The sequence below is a fragment of the Triturus cristatus genome, chromosome 7 (assembly GCF_964204655.1).
Source record: "Triturus cristatus chromosome 7, aTriCri1.1, whole genome shotgun sequence".
NCBI classification, from domain to species: Eukaryota; Metazoa; Chordata; class Amphibia; order Caudata; family Salamandridae; genus Triturus; species Triturus cristatus.
Genome location: NC_140590.1, coordinates 1,721,907,171 through 1,721,925,758, shown reverse-complemented (window position 1 = coordinate 1,721,925,758; position 18,588 = coordinate 1,721,907,171). Strand labels below are relative to the sequence as shown.

Sequence of the window (18,588 nt, the reverse complement as noted above, 5' to 3'; positions counted from 1 at the left end):
TAAAAAGAAGAGAGGCAAACACTTTTGAACTATTATCAGGCCTACATGGTGTCAGCTCATTTCTAAAGTTGCTTGCTTTGTGTTCCAGAATATCAAAGAATTTATGCAACAAAACAGGCAACACTATTTACTACTCTAATTTTCTTGGCATGTATGCATACATTTAAAAAACATAAATGCTTGCTTTTTTTACTTAGAATAACTTCCATACACTTTGTAATTGTGCTATTGCGTTGTATGCATGGCCATCCTCCTGATTTAGGCAAGAGACTTATATATGTATTTTCATCTAGTAAACGCCACCCATCTTCCTACTGCAATGAACTCTCCTATTTACTTTTCATCAAAATTGACTTTTCTGAGAAGCGTAGAAGAGACGTCCCCCTGTGCTGAAACAGACCCTTATTGACTTGTGCTCCAGGGGGTTCTATGGCTGATCCTTTACGTGGATAGAAGTACACAAGCACATGAAATACAAAAAGTATGATTGATAAACGTACGTTTTTTCCTTGTACGCGGATCCATTCACCCAGGTCCACCTCCTTCCTGGTGTTGTATTAAACAGTCCTATCCAGGCTGTGGCTTCCACTTGAGCCTTCATGAAATCCTGTAATCCATGCAATATACAGAGGAGGAATGCTTGAATATTCTTCTTTGATTTTTGACTGGTTCAGTTCAGCCATAAATATTCTTTCTTTAATGCATGAGTGTGAACAAAACATCACATATCGGTTACAAAGGTTCTCTATCATTTCTGTCATACATACAGTCAAGTGGCATATGAGTATCCCCTCTTGTGTCGGGGGTGATCCACAGCGCCTTTCTTTACTTTGATCACTAAGGAGAACCATTTAATCAGAACCTTTCATATGGTCGAATGTATTGAGAATACCTGTATTCTCTCCCTCTGTATCCATGTTAGGTACCTATTAGTAGCAGATAGAGGAAGGCATATACCTTGTTCAAGGAAAGGTTGAGCATAGGTTTAAAAAAAGATATAAAAAATAAAGAGCAATTCAATACCAATTTCCAAGGACATAACCACTACCATAACCCTCCAAACATGGTGTTATTGTGCAGCCTTTAAAAACAGCAGCCTGACTACACTTTTCTTAGTCTGTTTATTCCTTCATCAAATGCCAGAGGAGGATTGAAAATCAATGCACACATAATAAATATAAAATTGTTAAATGTTTCACAGGCCTAAGAATTGACTGGGTGTAAGCATTTATAAAAAGAGTCGATTCACCTCTACGTACTGCACATGCACTTCAGATTTCGGTAAATAGGATATTGAGGCACATGCCTTTCCCCTTGTAGAATGGCTCTGGCTATCTATGGAAAATTGTGTTTGGCTTTTTCTTCTGTTTTTTTAAGTAACATTTGTAATTGTTTTTACATATTGTAACTTTGTTAATCAAGAGTTTAGACCTTATATGGGTAATGAAAAAAAAATATTATTTCACATTCCGTGACAGACTCAATACACAGATATTATTATTCAAAGTATTTATATGCAAATGACCATATTACATAATGTTAAATAATGTCCGAAGAATAATTCAAACTAAGCAACTTGCCAGTTCTAGTATGCATCAAATGCACCAACGTAAATGATTTAATGGACAAGATTACTTATTCTGTCGTAAATATACAATTCAAAGGAGTCCACTATTTTTCCATAACAAGGCGAAATGCAGCTTCCCTAAAATCTTTTAAAATACATATATATCACATATTATCTATCTATCTATCTAGCTATCTATATCTATATATCTATCTATCTGTCTATCTATCTATCTATCTATCTATCTATCTATCTATCTATCTATCTATCTATATAAATATATCCATATATATATATATATATATATCCAAAGAAAACGCGCTTATTCAAAAACGCGATACGGGCCACACCAACAGTGCCAGATAAAATTCTTTATTCCAAGAACAACAGGCATGACGCGTTTCGAGTCCCACGACTCTTAATCATATGCCGCTTGCTGTGGTCTCAGTGGGTTCGTTTAGATTTCAAATATAACGTAACTTAAATAACATAGAGAAAGGACAACCGTCAATGCTTCCAGTTCTTAAAGGGGCAGTAACATTACCAGTTTTTTCATTGTTTGTAATTATCACCGTTATTCAGAAGAGCAGCGAAAAATAGTACAAATACTTATATTCAGGTTACAATTCAACCCCCAAGAGGTATACACATCAATATTTCTTGTTTTTTTCGTTGCATAGTTTCATTCGGTTTTAGCTCGTAATTCAGGACTTCAAATCCCAGGATACATTATAATTGCCCCTTCCATTTTAACTGGTTCTCAATGTCGATTTTGGCAAAACTGCACAATGTTTCACCGTTTACTGAGTGCAACACTTGCTTCAAAAGGAAAGTTCCATTACTCAGTAACAGTGTTACAAGGTCAAGTCCCGCTACCACTGAGTTCCAATATAGCTGTTGTTTGTCTTTCAGAATTCATTACCTCTGACACGGGGTGCATAGGAAAAGTTCCTAGTACAAATCCTGGCTGCTTTTATGTTCATTTCCCAAGTTTGCAGCGGGCCTCGCAGAACGGCCCTTCCATCAAGAACTTCGTTAATGTCCATTTTGAACAGCCGGAGGGCATTCCATGACATAAGCTCCTCGCTTCACCAACACCCTGACAAAGGGAATTCCACTTCCTCGTGGATCGGGGTCCGTTTTGAGGTGTTAGACGCCTCTGGTAAATCCAAAGAAAACGCACTTATTCAAAAACGCGATACGGGCCACACCAACAGTGCCAGATAAAATTCTTTATTCCAAGAACAACAGGCATGACGCGTTTCGATTCCCACGACTCTTAATCATATGCCGCTTGCTGTGGTCTCAGTGGGTTCGTTTAGATTTCAAATATAACGTAACTTAAATAACATAGAGAAAGGACAACCGTCAATGCTTCCAGTTCTTAAAGGGGCAGTAACATTACCAGTTTTTTGATTGTTTGTAATTATCACCGTTATTCAGAAGAGCAGCGAAAAATAGTACAAATACTTATATTCAGGTTACAATTTAACCCCCAAGTGGTATACACATCAATATTTCTTGTTTTTTTCGTTGCATAGTTTCATTCGGCTTTTGCTCGTAATTCAGGACTTCAAATCCCAGGATATATATATTATCTACTGGCGGTCGCCAGTAGATAGTTATAGTTACAACCTAGTTTCCATAAGAAATCTCAAAATTCTATTTTGAATAACTTTGGCGCCGGTTGACGAATCCTCGCGAAATTTTCAAAACTAATGGGGCGCTCCGTTCAGCTCCTACCCTGAAAGTCTCGGGGTGATTTGTCAAGCGGGCGCCGAGAAAAAGGGGGGGTCTCAAAACTCGTTTTCCCCATGCATTTTTCCATAGGACCTTTAGTCGCAGCTACAGCCCGAACGGCTGAACAGAATTACGTGGAATTTGGCAGAGAGGTAGCCATAAGGTCAAGGAAGTGCCTTTTGCAGGTCTGGTGTAAATCTGTTCAGTATTTCCTGAGAAAATAGCATTTAAAAGCATATCAATATCTATACGCGCGCACCGTGCGCGCACTGTGCGCGCACCCTGCCGTGCGCGAGCGCAATTCTGATTGGTTGTTAGATGTCGGTAAACATTCGAATCGGTCGAAACCAGGAAGTGTCGGCCGCCATTTTGTCTCTCGCAGTCTGAGGTGGAGAAAAAAAAAGGCTGAGAACGTGAAAAGGGGGCAGAGTGGACAGTTCCTGACCCCCTAGCCTTGGTCAGGGGGTCACAGAAGGTTCCCCAAGGGTGAAAAAAACGAATTTTATTTTTTTTTAAAAATCGCGAGGTGCGCGCACCCTGCGCGCACTGCAAACCGTGGGCGCTTGGAGCGCGAAGCGCACCGAGTGCCCACAGAGGGCGCACGCTGCATTTAAAAAACCTTGCAAATTCACTTAAAAAACCATAGGTTTCACACATGTTATAGTTAGCTGGACATTTCACTCGTAAAAAACAATGAAATTCCCCCGTTATAGTTACTGCAGGCAACTATAACTCACGCGACCGCAATCCTCTGCTGATGACGTCAGATATTACATCACTGATGACATATGTGTCTTTCTGAAAAATAAATATTTGTAATATATGTATAGCTAAAGATTAATGGAAGAAGACATGGGTAAATAAGTGTCTAAATACAGTGATGTAATATCTGACGTCATCAGCAGAGGATTGCGGTCGCGTGAGTTATAGTTGCCTGCAGTAACTATAACGGGGGAATTTCATTGGTTTTTTAGGAGTGAAATGTCCAGCTAACTATAACATGTGTGAAACCTATAGTTTTTTAAGTGAATATATATATATATATATATATATATATATATATATATTACCTACTGGCGGTCGCCAGTAGGTAGTTATAGTTAGGACCACGTTTCCATAGGAAATCTGCAACATTCTATTTTGAATAACTTTGGCGTCGGTCGACGAATCCTCGTGAATTTTTCAAAATAGGTGGGGCGCTACGCTCCGCTCCTACCCTGAAAGTCTCGGGGGGATTCGTCAAGCGGGGGCTGAGATAAAAGGGGGGTCCCAAAACGCGTTTTTCCCATGCATTTTTCCATAGGACCTTTAGACAGGGCTACAGCCCGAACGGCTGAACAGAATTACTAGAAATTTGGCAGAGAGGTAGTCCTCAGGTCAAGGAAGTGCCTTTTGTAGGTTTGGTGTAAATCTGTTCAGTAGATTCTGAGAAAATAGCCTTTAAATCAATATATATATCTGAGCCAGCTTACGGTGCGCTTACGGTACGCTTACCGTACGCGTACGGTGGCGTGCGCGAGCGCGATTCTGATTGGCTCTTAGATCTTAGTAAACATTCGAATCGGCCGAAACCAGGAAGCGGCGGCCGCCATTTTCTCTCTCGCACTGAGAGTGATTTCTAAAATATAAAGCCCAAAAACATGTAAAGGGGCTGTTTAGACAGCTCCCACACACATAGCCATGTTGAGGGAGTCCCCAAAGATCCCCCAAGGCCAAAAACGGAATTTTTATTTTTTCGGTAATTTCGCCGATTACGCTTACCGTACGCGTACGGTAAAAAATTAAAAAAAAAAAAAATGATCCACACTCTCTCCACCCCGTGTGCAATTGGTGCCCGCAGGGCACCAATTGTGCATTGCTTATTAGAGATGAGATAAACTAAAATATTTAAAAAAAAAATAATAAAAAAAAAAATTATCCACACTCTCTCCACCCCGTGTGCAAATGGTGCCCGAAGGGCACCATTTGTGCATGGCTTATAAAATATACGAAAAATTAAAATATTACCTTTCAAAACGAAGTGCATCATATGTCCTCCATGTGCGCACGGTGCGCGAAGCGCATCGTGCGTACATGGCCCATCTAGCGTAACGTGGGCATGCGGTGCGCGTAGCGCACCGCGTGCCCACCGTGCGTGCACGGCACTAACTGCGTAAAGTGGGCGCGCGGTGCGCGAAGCGCACCGCGTGCTCACTGTACGCGCACGGTGCGCGAAGCGCACCGTGCGCGCACGGAACGAACGGCGTTAAGTTGGCGCGCACGCCACGAATGGCGTAAAGTAACTTAGCATTTAAAAAACCGTACAAATTCACTGAAAAAACCATAGGTTTCACACACGTTATAGTTAGGAATTAGCATTTAAAAAACCTTGCAAATTCACTGAAAAAACCATAGGTTTCACACATGTTATAGTTAGCGGAAATTTTACTGATAAAAAACCAATGAAATTCCCCCGTTATAGTTAGTGCAGGCAACTATAACTCACGCGACCGCAATCTTCTGCTGATGACATATGTGTCTTTATGAAAAAAAAATATTTGTAATATATGTATAGCTAAAAATGTATGGAAGAAGACATGGGCAAATAAGTGTCTAAATACAGTATTAGCATCAGCAGAGGATTGCGGTCGCGTGAGTTATAGTTGCCTGCACTAACTATAACGGGGGAATTTCATTGGTTTTTTATCAGTAAAATTTCCGCTAACTATAACATGTGTGAAACCTATGGTTTTTTCAGTGATATATATATATATATTATCTACTGGCGGTCGCCTGTAGATAGTTGTAGTTAGGACCTAGTTTCCATAGGAAACTTATTTTTTGTATTCCCAATAACTTTGGCGCCAGTTGACGAATCTTCTAAACATTTTCAAAACTTATGGCCTGGTCCGGTCAGCTCCTATCCGGAAAGTTTCGGGGTGATTCGACAAGCGGGGGCCGAGAAAAAAGGGGGGTCCCAAAACGTGTTTTCTCCATGTTATTTGCCATAGGAAACTTTAGACACGACTACAGCCCGAACTGCTGAACGGAATTACACCAAATTTGGCAAAAAGGTAGCCCTTGGTTCAGAAAGAGACCTTTTTCTTAAATGGTGTAAATCTGTTCAGTAGTTCCTGAGAAATTAAAAAACATAGAGGTCAAAAAATCAATTTCGCATAGGAAACTTTAGACACGTTTACAGCCAAAACTGCGGAACGGAATTACACCAAATTTAGCAAAAAGGTAGCCCTTGGTTCAGAAAGAGACCTTTATTTAAATGGTGTAAATCCGTTCAGTAGTTGCTGAGAAAATCAAAAAACTTAAAGTTTCGATATCTATACCGCGGTGGACCCGCGGACCCTCCCGACCACGAGCTTTATTCTAATTGGCTGTCAACACTCCAAACCAGGAAGTGTTGGCAGCCACCTTGTGCCTCGGTAAAAGAGGCAGAAGAAAACAGAAAAACAAAAGGTGAAAAATAACAAAATGGGGCAGGGTAGAAACATCCTGACCCCCTAGGCCTGCTCAGGGGGTCCCTGGCAAAAAATAAATCGGCCAAATTCGCGCTGGGTGCACGAATACGTCCCAAAAAATATATTTTTTTAAAAAGCGCGGGATACGCGCTTCGTTGTATTGAAGCCCCTGGGTGGGCCAGGTCCCGGGGGCAGTGGAAAAAAAAGTGTGGGGTGGCCCCAATCCCCCCCACACTGCCCTGGGGACCGCCACCTCCCCGGGGCAAGATTATTGAGTTGCGGGGGGCATGCAGCCCCCACGCAGCCCTGGGGACCGCCACCCTCCGGGGCTTCTTTTTTAATCTGTGGGGGCCTCCGAAGCCCCCCCAAGCCCCGGGGACCGCCACCCCCTGGGGCTTTCATAAATTATTTGCAGGGGGCACACTGTCTCCCCGCAGCCCCGGGGACCGCCACTCCCCGGATTTTCTTTTTTTTAAACAAAATACACCTGTGCGGGGGGGGGCTCGAGCCCCCCCACATGCCCCAGGGACCGCCACCTTCCCAGGGTACTAATATTTAAATTTGGGGGTCCGTAACGGAACCCCGAGCCCCGAGGACCACCACCCCTCGGGGCTTTGCATTATGTGGGAGGGGGGCCACGTGGTCCCCCTCATGGAGCCAGTGATGGCCATGGGGAATGCCACCCCCAAGGGCCGGCTCCTGCAGTGTCCCAGCGTGCCCACCCCCGGGACACTGCTGCTTGCTATGGCTAAGGAAACCTGTTCTTGCTTTCAAAAATCAAACCACATTGCTTTTTCACACGGGGAGCTGCATGTCAGCAGCTCCCCAAGTGGAAAAGCAATGCCTGCTCCCGCAGGAGGAGGAGAGCCGGCAGGGACCGTGGGGGCATTGGGGCTCCCCCCACGGTCCCCAAAGGAGAGGGCCAGCCCTGGGGGATGAGGTCCCCGGGTCCATATTTGGACTGAGGAGGGGGGCCACACGGCACCCCTCGCAATAAAAAATAATAAATAAAGGCGGGCCCCGGGGCCAATAGAGGCCTTAGGTGGGGGGGTCATGCAGCCCCCCTTCCTATAAAAAAACAATATGTTTGGACATGCCCCGGGGGATAGGGTCCCCGGGGCCGGAATGGGCCACAAGAGGGGGCCCACGCTGCCCCCACCCATTAAATTTTTTTTTTTTTAAATAGGGGGCCAAGCCCTGGGGGATGGGGTTCCCAGGGCACAAAAAAGGCAAGAGAAGGGGGGCCACACAGCCCCCCTTCTTAGAATGTTTTTTATTAAAAGCCGGCATCGCGGTTAGGCCCTGCCCCCTCCCTGCAACACTCAGCAACCGCGCCCCCTGGCGTGTTTAAAGTTGGGGAATTAATTCCCCTTAAATACTGAGGGTCCCTGGGGGCCAATTAGCCCACCAGGAACCTCCAGTATGCGCCAGGGAGCTGTGTTGCAGAGAGGGGATCAGAGGCCACGTCCCTTTTTACACCTCTTTGCAACGCAGCTCTGTGGTACTTACTGGAGGTACCTAGAGGGCTAGTTGGACCCCAGGAACCCACAGGATTCAAGGGGACTTAATCCTTCAACTTAAAACACGCCATGGGGCGCGTTTGCACAGTGATGAAGGGAGGGGGCGGGGCCTGAGGTGACATGTGTGCAAACACGCCGTGTGGCACGTTTTTAGTTGGGGAATTAATTCCTCTTCAATCCTGAGTGTCCCGGGGGGCCATGTCATCAGTGATGTCGCTGACCATGTCATGAATGATGTATTATGTGACGTCATCAGCCGTGGCGCGAGTTATAGTTAGCTGAACTAATTATAACGCCGGAATTTCTATGGTTTTGTACGAATGAAATGTCCAACTAACTATAACGTTCCTGAAACCTATGGTTTTTTCAGTTAATTTCTATGGTTTTTCAAATGCTAATTTCTAACTAAAACGTGCCTGAAACCTATGGTTTTTTCAGTGAATTTCTATGGTTTTTTAAATGCTAATTTCTAAGTCTAACATGCCTGAAACCTATGGTTTTTCCAGTGAATATATATATATATACATATATTTATATTTTTAAAAATTGTGAATAATTTTTAGTTAGGAAAACTGTATTCATTCTTTTAAAAAAAAAAAACATTATACAGAAGTCGCGCACCCTTCGCTCACTCTACACGATGGCTGCGCGCATTCCGGTAGCCATTTTGAAAAGTCGCACTGGGGTCGTGACTTCGGCATAGTTTGTAAAGTATGAAATATCTTTAAATTAATTATAAATACAAGTTTTGCTTTAAGTATTTGTCTAAATTTAATAATAAAAGTATTTTTAAAGTATTATTTTCAATATAATTTAGACTAAAAATTATTCGATTATTATTGGATTCGGAGGTTAGGAGGGATGGCCATTTTGCTCGATCTGTTTTGCAAGATTTTTTGGTCTAGTCAGATAGACACCCTCCTCCGGGTGAGGTACGGCTTGGGGATTCTATTTAAAAGGTGAGCAATCAACAGGCAGAAGTATCCATCAGAAGAGCAAGTTACTTACCTTCATTAACGCTTTTTCTGGTGGATACAGCGTCTGCCTGTGGATTCCTCACTGTCCCACCCGCCTCCCCGTTGTCCACCTGTTTCTACCAAAAAGATGCTTTTACGGTTTGGCATGAATGTTTTTAATATGTCATTATCATGCTTATATTTTAATAGTGAGAAATGCTTGATCTGTTCCTATTTCTTTATGCCTTTATTGGTTATGCATTTGTGTGTGTATATATATATATATATATATATATATATATATTTAGTATACTATGTATACATGTGAAAATGTGTCGGTCCATCTGTTTACCTCGGTGGCACGGAAAAAAAGGGTGGAACTGACATCAGCACACCGACGAGGTCCTCTTATGGCTCCTATGACGTCATACGGTGTCGCGAGTGGAGCCGTGCTCTTATGACATCGTCGTCGACGTGGGACAGCTAGGAAAGAATTTTCACGGAATGCTGGCGCAGGGGATATACACCTAAGTGTTCGGGATAGTCCTTTGGGAGCAACTGTTTATGTTGCCACTCCAGAAACCAAAACCAGTGATCCGAGGGCAGAAGCCCTGCAGATGGCACACAAGGTGGGGAGCCCAGTCGTGTGCACCGGTGGGGCAGCGAAGTGACAAGCACCACTACCCACAGAAAAGGTAACGAGAGCACTGAATAACACAGGATCTTCTTATTGTATCAGGCAGGAAAACCAAGGTTAGAATTCCCTAGAATTAATGCTACAACGGTCTTCAAGAGGACCTGCGATGGATGCCGCTTCTTCCTTCCGTTCACTGGAGGCGGGACATGGGTCTCGCGGTACGGTCATACTGCGGTGAGACGCACACTAGTTGACCTCTCATGACACTGCTCCACACTTCGGGGACAACGCTTTCCATTAGCTGTGTTTTCTGATGACCTGTCGCGCTGGCCCCGTCCAACAGCAGAACCCCAAACAGACTCTTCCACTCTCTCACCGGAAGTGAAACCAGGCCACCGGACACTTTCACAATACAACAGCTGGGAATGCACGTTTTGGTAAAAAAAACACATTCCTTCCTCCTAATTTATCAAATAAACGACTCACTGAAGAACAGGGGCCAGCTTCGATCGGTAAACAGCCATTACAACGACTTTTTTACTTCACGATACCATTACAACGCATGCATTACCACGCATGCGTTGTACATCGTGAAGTCATTACTACGCATTTTTTTTAGAATGCATGGCCATTTACCAATCATGCCTTTCAATGAATTTTGTTGTAAAGGTATGCATGGTAAATGACCATGAGTTCTAAAACTATTTAGACGATCCACGTAGTTGTAAGGAAACAGAGGCTGTTCCGTTTCCTCACAATGACATGCACGCCCCTCAGAGATGATATGAAGCAGGAACCACAAGGAGAGAGTAACCATGAGGAGTGAGAGGTAAGTGGGATTGGGCATGGGGTGGTGGTTACCTTTCTAGGGTTTAGGATAATTCAGTGGTGTTTGGGTAGTGTAGGGGGTCGTGCTTAGGGTAGTGTTTTAGGGTTTAGGGTAGTGCAGTGGTGTTTGTGTAGTGTAGGGGGTCGTACTGGGGGTAGTGGTTTAGGGTAGTGCAGTGGTGTTTGTGTAGGGGGTCGTGCTGGTGGTAGGGTTTTAGGGTTTAGGGTAGTGAAGTGATGTTTGTGTTGTGTAGGGGGTCGTGCTTGGGTTAGATTTAGGGTTTAGGGTAGTGCAGTGGTGTTTGTGTAGTGGTTGTGCTGGGGTAGTGTTTTAGGGTTTAGGGCAGTGCAGTGGTGTTTGTGTAGTGTAGGGGGTCGTGCTGGGGGTAGTGTTTTAGGGTTTAGGGCTGTGCAATGGTGTTTGGGCAGTGTAGGGGGTCGTGCTGGGGGTGGTCTTTCAGGGTTTAGGGCAGTGCAGTGGTGTTCGGGCAGTGTAGGGGGTCGTGCTGGAGGTGGTGTCTTAGTGTTTAGGGCAGTGCAGTGGTGTTCGGGCAGTGTAGTGGGTCGTGCTGGGGGTGGTGTTTCAGGGTTTAGGGCAGTGCAGTGGTGTTCGGGCAGTGTAGGGGGTCGTGCTGGGGGTGCTGTTTAAGGCTTTAGGGCAGTGCAGTGGTGTTCGGGCAGTGTAGGGGGTCGTGTTGGGGGTGGTGTTTCATGGTTTAGGGCAGTGCAGTGGTGTTCTAGCAGTGTAGGGGGTCATGCGGGGTGGTGCTTCAGGGTTTAGGGCAGTGCATTGGTGTTCGGGCAGTGTAGGGGGTCGTACAGGGGTGGTGTTTCAGGGTTTAGGGCAGAGCAGTGATGTTCGGGCAGTGTAGGGGGTCGTGCTGGGGGGTGGTGTTTCAGTGTTTAGGGCAGTGCAGTGGTGTTTGGACAGTGTAGGGGGTCGTGCAAGGGGGTGGTGTTTCAGGGTTTAGTGCAGTGGTATTTGGGCAGTGTAGGGGGTCGTGCGAGGGTGGTGTTTCTGGGTTTAGGGCAGTGCAGTGGTGTTCGGGCAGTGTAGGGGGTCGTGCGGGGGTGGTGCTTCAGGGTTTAGAGCAGTGCAGTGGTGTTCGGGCAGTGTAGGGGGTCGTATGGGGGTTGTGTTTCAGGGTTTATGGCAGTGCAGTGGTTTTCAGACAGCATAGGGGGCTGAGCTGGGGGTGGTGGTTCAGGGTTTAGGGCAGTGCAGTGGTGTTCAGGCAGTGTAGGGGGTCGTGCTGGGGGTGGTGTTTCATGGTTTAGGGCAGTGCAGTGATGTTCGGGCAGTGTAGGGGGTCGTGCTGGGGGTGGTGTTTCATGGTTTAGGGCAGTGCAGTGATGTTCGGGCAGTGTAGGGGGTCGTGCTGGGGGTGGTGTTTCATGGTTTAGGGCAGTGCAGTGATGTTCTGGCAGTGTAGGGGGTTGTGCGGCGGTTTTGTTTCAGGGTTTATGGCAGTGCAGTGGTTTTCGAACAGCATAGGGGGTTGTGCTGGGGGTGGTGGTTCAGGGTTTAGGGCAGTGCAGTGGTGTTTGGGCGGTGTAGGGGGTTGTGCTGGGGGTGGTGTTACAGGGTTTAGGTCAGTGCAGTGGTCTTCGGGCAGTGTAAGGGGTTGTGTAAGGGGTTGTGCTGGGGTGGTGTTTTAGGGTTTCGGACAGTGCAGTGGTGTTCGGGCAGTGTAGCGGGTCATGCGGGGGGTAGTGTTTCAGGGTTTAGCGTTGTGCAGTGGTGTTCGGGCAGTGTAGGGGTCATGTGGGGGTGGTGTTTCAGGGTTTAGAGCAGTGCAGTTGTGTTCGGACAGTGTAGGGGGTTGTGCTGGGTGTAGTGTTTCAGGGTTTAGGGCAGGGTAGTGGTGTTCGGGCAGAGTAGGGGATGTGCTGGGGTAGTGTTTCAGGGTTTAGGGCAGTGCAGTGGTGTTCGGGCAGTGTAGGGGGTCGTGCGGGGGTGGTGCTTCAGGGTTTAGGGCAGTGCAGTGGTATTCGGGCAGTGTAGGGGGTCGTACAGGGGTGGTGTTTCAGGGTTTATGGCAGTGCAGTGGTTTACGAACAGCATAGGGGGTTGTGCTGGGGTGGTGGTTCAGGGTTTAGGGCAGTGCAGTGGTGTTCGGGCAGTGTAGGGGGTCGTGCTGGGGGTGGTGTTTCAGGGTTTAGGGCAGTGCAGTGGTGTTTGGACAGTGTAGGGGGTCGTGCAAGGGGTTGGTGTTTCAGGGTTTATGGCAGTGCAGTGGTGTTCGGGCAGTGAAGGGGGTTGTGCTGGGGCTGGTGTTTCAGGGTTTAGTGCAGTGGTGTTCGGGCAGTGTAGGGGGTCGTGCGGAGGTGGTGCTTCAGGGTTTAGAGCAGTGCAGTGGTGTTCCGGCAGTGTAGGGGGTCGTAGGGGGGTTGTGTTTCAGGGTTTATGGCAGTGCAGTGGTTTTCAGACAGCATAGGGGGTTGTGCTTGGGGTGGTGGTTCAGGGTTGAGGGCAGTGCAGTGGTGTTCAGGCAGTGTAGGGGGTCGTGCTGGGGGTGGTGTTTCATGGTTTAGGGCAGTGCAGTGATGTTCGGGCAGTGTAGGGGGTCATGCGGGGGTGGTGCTTCAGGGTTTAGAGCAGTGCAGTGGTGTTCGGGCAGTGTAGGGGTTTGTACGGGGGTTGTGTTTCAGGGTTTATGGCAGTGCAGTGGTTTTCGAACAGCATAGGGGTTGTGCTGGGGGTGGTGGTTCAGGGTTTAGGGCAGAGTAGTGGTGTTCGGGCAGAGTAGGGGATGTGCTGGGGTAGTGTTTCAGGGTGTAGGGCAGTGCAGTGGTGTTCGGGCAGTGTAGGGGGTCGTGCGGGAGTGGTGCTTCAGGGTTTAGGGCAGTGCAGTGGTATTCGGGCAGTGTAGGGGGTCGTACAGGGGTGGTGTTTCAGGGTTTATGGCAGTGCAGTGGTTTCCGAACAGCATAGGGGGTTGTGCTGGGGTGGTGGTTCAGGGTTTAGGGCAGTGCAGTGGTGTTCGGGCAGTGTAGGGGGTCGTGCTGGGGGTGGTGTTTCAGGGTTTAGGGCAGTGCAGTGGTGTTTGGACAGTGTAGGGGGTCGTGCAAGGGGGTGGTGTTTCAGGGTTTACGGCAGTGCAGTGGTGTTCGGGCAGTGTAGGGGGTTGTGCTGGGGCTGGTGTTTCAGGGTTTAGTGCAGTGGTATTCGGGCAGTGTAGGGGGTCGTGCGAAGGTGGTGTTTCTGGGTTTAGGGCAGTGCAGTGGTGTTTGGGCAGTGTAGGGGGTCGTGCGGAGGTGGTGCTTCAGGGTTTAGAGCAGTGCAGTGGTGTTCCGGCAGTGTAGGGGGTCGTAGGGGGGTTGTGTTTCAGGGTTTATGGCAGTGCAGGGGTTTTCAGACAGCATAGGGGGTTGTGCTGGGGGTGGTGGTTCAGGGTTTAGGGCAGTGCAGTGGTGTTCAGGCAGTGTAGGGGGTCGTGCTGGGGGTGGTGTTTCATGGTTTAGGGCAGTGCAGTGATGTTTGGGCAGTGTAGGGGGTCATGCGGGGGTGGTGCTTCAGGGTTTAGAGCAGTGCAGTGGTGTTCGGGCAGTGTAGGGGTTTGTACGGGGGTTGTGTTTCAGGGTTTATGGCAGTGCAGTGGTTTTCGAACAGCATAGGGGTTGTGCTGGGGGTGGTGGTTTAGGGTTTAGGGCAGTGCAGTGGTGTTCGGTCAATGTAGGGGGTCGTGCTGGGGTGGTGTTTCAGGGTTTCGGACAGTGCAGTGGTGTTCGGGCAGTGTAACGGGTTGTGCGGGGGGTAGTGTTTCAGGGTTTAGGGCAGTGCAGTGGTGTTCGGGCAGTGTAGGGGTCATGTGGGGGTGGTGTTTCAGGGTTTAGAGCAGTGCAGTTGTGTTCGGACAGTGTAGGGGGTTGTGCTGGGTGTAGTGTTTCAGGGTTAGGGCAGAGCAGTGGTGTTCGGCAGAGTAGGGGATGTGCAGGGGGTAGTGTTTCAGGGTTTAGGGCAGAGCAGTGGTATTCAAGCAGTGGAGGGGGTCGTGCTGGGGGTGGTGTTTCATGGTTTAGGGCAGAGTAGGGGATTCGTGCTGGGGTGGTGTCTAGGGTTAAGGGCAGTGCAGTGGTGTTCAGGCAGGTTAGGGGGTCATGCTGGGTGTTGTGTTTCAGGGTTTAGGGCAGTGCAGTGGTGTTCGGGCAGTGTAGGGGGTCGTACTGGGTGTGGTGTTTCAGGGTTTAGGGCAGTGCAGTGGTGTTTGGGCAGTGTAGGGGTTCTGCTGGGGGTGGTGTTTCAGGGTTTAGGGCAGTGCAGTGGTGTTCGGGCAGTGTAGGGGGTCATGCTGGGGGTGGTGTTTCAGGGTTTAGGGCAGTGCAGTGGTGTTCGGGCAGTGTAGGGGGTCATGCTGGGGGTGGTGTTTCAGGGTTTAGGGCAGTGCAGTGGTGTTCGGGCAGTGTAGGGGGTCATGCTGGGGGTGGTGTTTCAGGGGTTAGGGCAGTGCAGTGGTGTTCGGGCAGTGTGGGGGGTCGTGCTGGGGTGGTGTTTCAGGGTTTAGGGCAGTGCAGTGGTGTTTGCACAGTGTAGGGGGTCGTGCAGGGGGTGGTGTATCAGGCTTTAGGGCAGTGCAGTGCAGTGGTGTTCGGGCAGTGTACGGGGTCATGCTGGGGGTGGTGTTTTAGGGTTTAGGGCATTGCAGTGGTTTTTGGGCAGTGTCGGGGGTCGTGCGGGGTGGTGTTTCAGGGTTTAGGGCAGTGCAGTGGTGTTCGGGCAGTGTAGGGGGTCTTGCGGGGGTGGTGTTTCAGTGTTTAGGGCAGTGCAGTGGTGTTCAGGCAGTGTAGGGGGTCGAGCTGTGGGTGGTGTTTCAGGGTTTAGGGCAGAGCAGTGATGTTCGGGCAGTGTAGGGGGTCGTGCTGGGGGGGGTGTTTCAGGGTTTAGGGCAGTGCAGTGGTGTTTGGACAGTGTAGGGGGTCGTGCAGGGGGGTGGCGTTTCAGGGTTTAGGGCAGTGCAGTGGTGTTCGGGCAGTGTAGGGAGTCGTGCTGGGGGTGGTGTTTCATGGTTTAGGGCTGTGCAGTGGTGTTCGGGCAGTGTAGGGGGTCGTGCTGGGTGGTGCTTCAGGGTTTAGGGCAGTGCAGTGGTGTTCGGGCAGTGTAGGGGGTCATGCTGGGGGTGCTGTTTATGGTTTAGGGCAGTGCAGTGGTGTTCGGGCAGTGTAAGGGGTCGTGCGGGGTGGTGCTTCAGGGTTTAGAGCAGTGTGTAGGGGTTCGGGCAGTGTAGGGGGTCGTACGGGGCTTGTGTTTCAGGGTTTATGGCAGTGCAGTGGTTTTCGAACAGCATAGGGGTTGTGCTGGGGGTGGTGGTTCAGGGTTTAGGGCAGTGCAGTAGTGTTTGGGCAGTGTAGGGGGTCGTGATGGGGGTGGTGTTTCAGGGTTTAGGGCAGTGCAATGGTGTTCAGGCAGTGTAAGGGGTTGTGCTGGGGGTGGTGTTTTAGGGTTTCGGACAGTGCAGTGGTGTTCGGGCAGTGTAGGGGGTAGTGCGGGGGGTAGTGTTTCAGGGTTTAGGGCAGATGTGTTCGGGAAGTGTAGGTGTCATGCGGGGGTAGTGTTTTAGGGTTTAGGGCAGTGCAGTTGTGCTCGGACAGTGTAGGGGGTCGTGCTGGGTGTATTGTTTCAGGGTTTAGGGCAGAGCAGTGGTGTTCGGGCAGAGTAGGGGATGTGCTGGGGGTAGTGTCTCAGGGTTTAGGGCAGAACAGTGGTATTCAGGTAGTGGAGGGGGTCGTGCTGGGGGTGGTGTTTCAGGGTTTAGGGCAGAGCAGTGGTGTTTGGGCAGAGTAGGGGAGTCGTGCTGGGGGTGGTGTCTAGGGTTAAGGGCAGTGCAGTGGTGTTCGGGCAGGTTAGGGGGTCGTGCTGGGCGTTGTGTTTCAGGGTTTAGGGCAGTGCAGTGGTGTTCGGGCAGTGTAGGGGGTCGTGCTGGTGGTGGTGTTTCAGGGTTTAGGGCAGTGCAGTGGTGTTTGGACAGTGTAGGGGGTCGTGCAGAGGGTGGTGTTTCAGGGTTCAGGGCAGTGCAGTGGTGTTCGGGCAGTGTAGGGGGTCGTGCTGGGGGTGGTGTTTCAGGGTTTAGTGCAGTGGTGTTCGGGCAGTGTAGGGGGTCATGCTGGGGGTGGTGTTTCAGGGTATAGGGCAGTGCAGTGGTGTTCGGGCAGTGTGGGGGGGTCATGCTGGGGGTGGTGTTTCAGGGTTTTGGGCAGTGCAGTGGTGTTTGCACAGTGTAGGGGGTTGTGCAGGGGGTGGTGTTTCAGGGTTTAGGGCAGTGCAGTGGTGTTCTGGCAGTGTAGGGGGTCATGCTGGGGGTGCTGTTTCAGGGGTTATGGCTGTGCAGTGGTTTTCGAATAGCGTAGGGGGTCGTGCTGGGGGTGGTGTTTCAGGGTTAAGGGCAGTGCAGTGGTGTTCGGGCAGTGTAAGGGGTCATGCTGGGGGTGGTGTTTTAGGGATTAGGGCATTGCAGTGGTGTTCGGGCAGTGTAGGGGGTCATGCGGGGTGGTGTTTCAGGGTTTAGGGCAGTGCAGTGGTGTTCGGGCAGTGTGGGGGGTCGTGCTGGGGGTAGTGTTTCAGGGTTTAGGGCAGTGCAGTTGTGTTCAGACAGTGTAGGTGGTAGTGCTGGGTGTAGTGTTTCAGGGTTTAGGGCAGAGCAGATGTGTTCGGGCAGAGTAGGGGATAGTGTTTCAGTTTTTAGGGCAGAGCAGTGGTGTTCAGGCAGTGGAGGGGGTCGTGCAGCCACCCATATTTTTTGTTAATGCAAAATCCTATCTACTTAAGAAGGTGGTGAGGGCTGTGCACCACATATTTACACCTCCTCAAAGCAGGAGTAAAGTTGGAGAAAAGATTTATTTTCTCAAAACGTTTTCAAATTTGTATGTGTGCTGTACTAACAGCACGCATACAAACTTGGAAAAGGTTTAACTAAGTTTAACAACAGTATTGTGTACTGGAAAGATACCCTTCCGGTGCAAAACATGTGCTTGACATCACACAGTTTTCCTTGCACTATGAGTAAATGTGTGGCGCAAAGCACCCTAAATTGAACCAGCACTGGACAAATTTATTCTGCTCCCTCTTTTAATAGATATGGCACTGTCTGCTCTTTTTCTTTTGACAAAACCAGCAATTTTGGCTTTGTCATGGTTGAGTAGCACAGTTCTTTATGCTAAAACACTCTAATGTTAATGATAAGCGCATAGTGGCTAGCCAGCGAATCCTGGCACCTATTGCAATAAAAGAATAATAGACCTCATGGGGGACTCCTGTACTTCTAAGAGGACGATACCAGCAAAGCTGATTTGCTTTTAATGAGGCATTCCTGATTTTCTTAGCAGGAACACTATACACTTAAAGAGACACAATCAGTGCCTGTGTCTCTTTAAGTGTACCACCACTCACTTCTAATAAGAGCTTCTAAACTTTAACAGGACTGAACCAACACCTCATCTTATGGTTGATGTGATTTTAATGGGGCAACACTGGCATTTCTTGCCAGAAATAATGTGCACATAAAGGAACGGTGTCAGTACCTCTCAGCAGGACTGTTCTGCTGTTCATGGGTTAGTGCCAGCACTTCTAAGGAGGGCTGCTAAACTTTAACAGGACTGTACTAGCACTTCTCAGCAGGGTTTCAATATTTCTTTTGCATGCAAAGAAAAGTCATCAAATAGCTCCCTCCTGACACCAGAAAGACCGTCATCCAGGTCCTCACCACAGGTAGACTGCACTATGGCAACGCCCTATACTACGGCATCCCCGCACACCTGGCACACAAGCTGCAAACCATCAAAAATACCTCCACCAGACTAATACTCACTTTCCTCACCACACGCATATCACACCTCACATCTGAAAAACACCATGACACGGCGCTCAGCCAGGGGCTGGGGGGGTGGGCATGTT

At 48.7% G+C, this 18,588-nt stretch overlaps 1 protein-coding gene across 2 annotated transcripts in view; it reads right to left on the bottom strand.

The window, feature by feature from the left end:
- Positions 1-18,588, bottom strand: part of LOC146812894 (killer cell lectin-like receptor subfamily B member 1B allele A) — a 237,375-nt gene that overhangs the window by 82,406 nt on the left and 136,381 nt on the right. For both annotated transcript variants that reach the window (XM_085614635.1, XM_085614636.1), the window contains one exon: positions 501-607. In XM_085614635.1, coding sequence (XP_085470761.1) covers positions 501-607 — 107 coding nt within the window. The remainder of the gene's footprint in view (positions 1-500; positions 608-18,588) is intronic.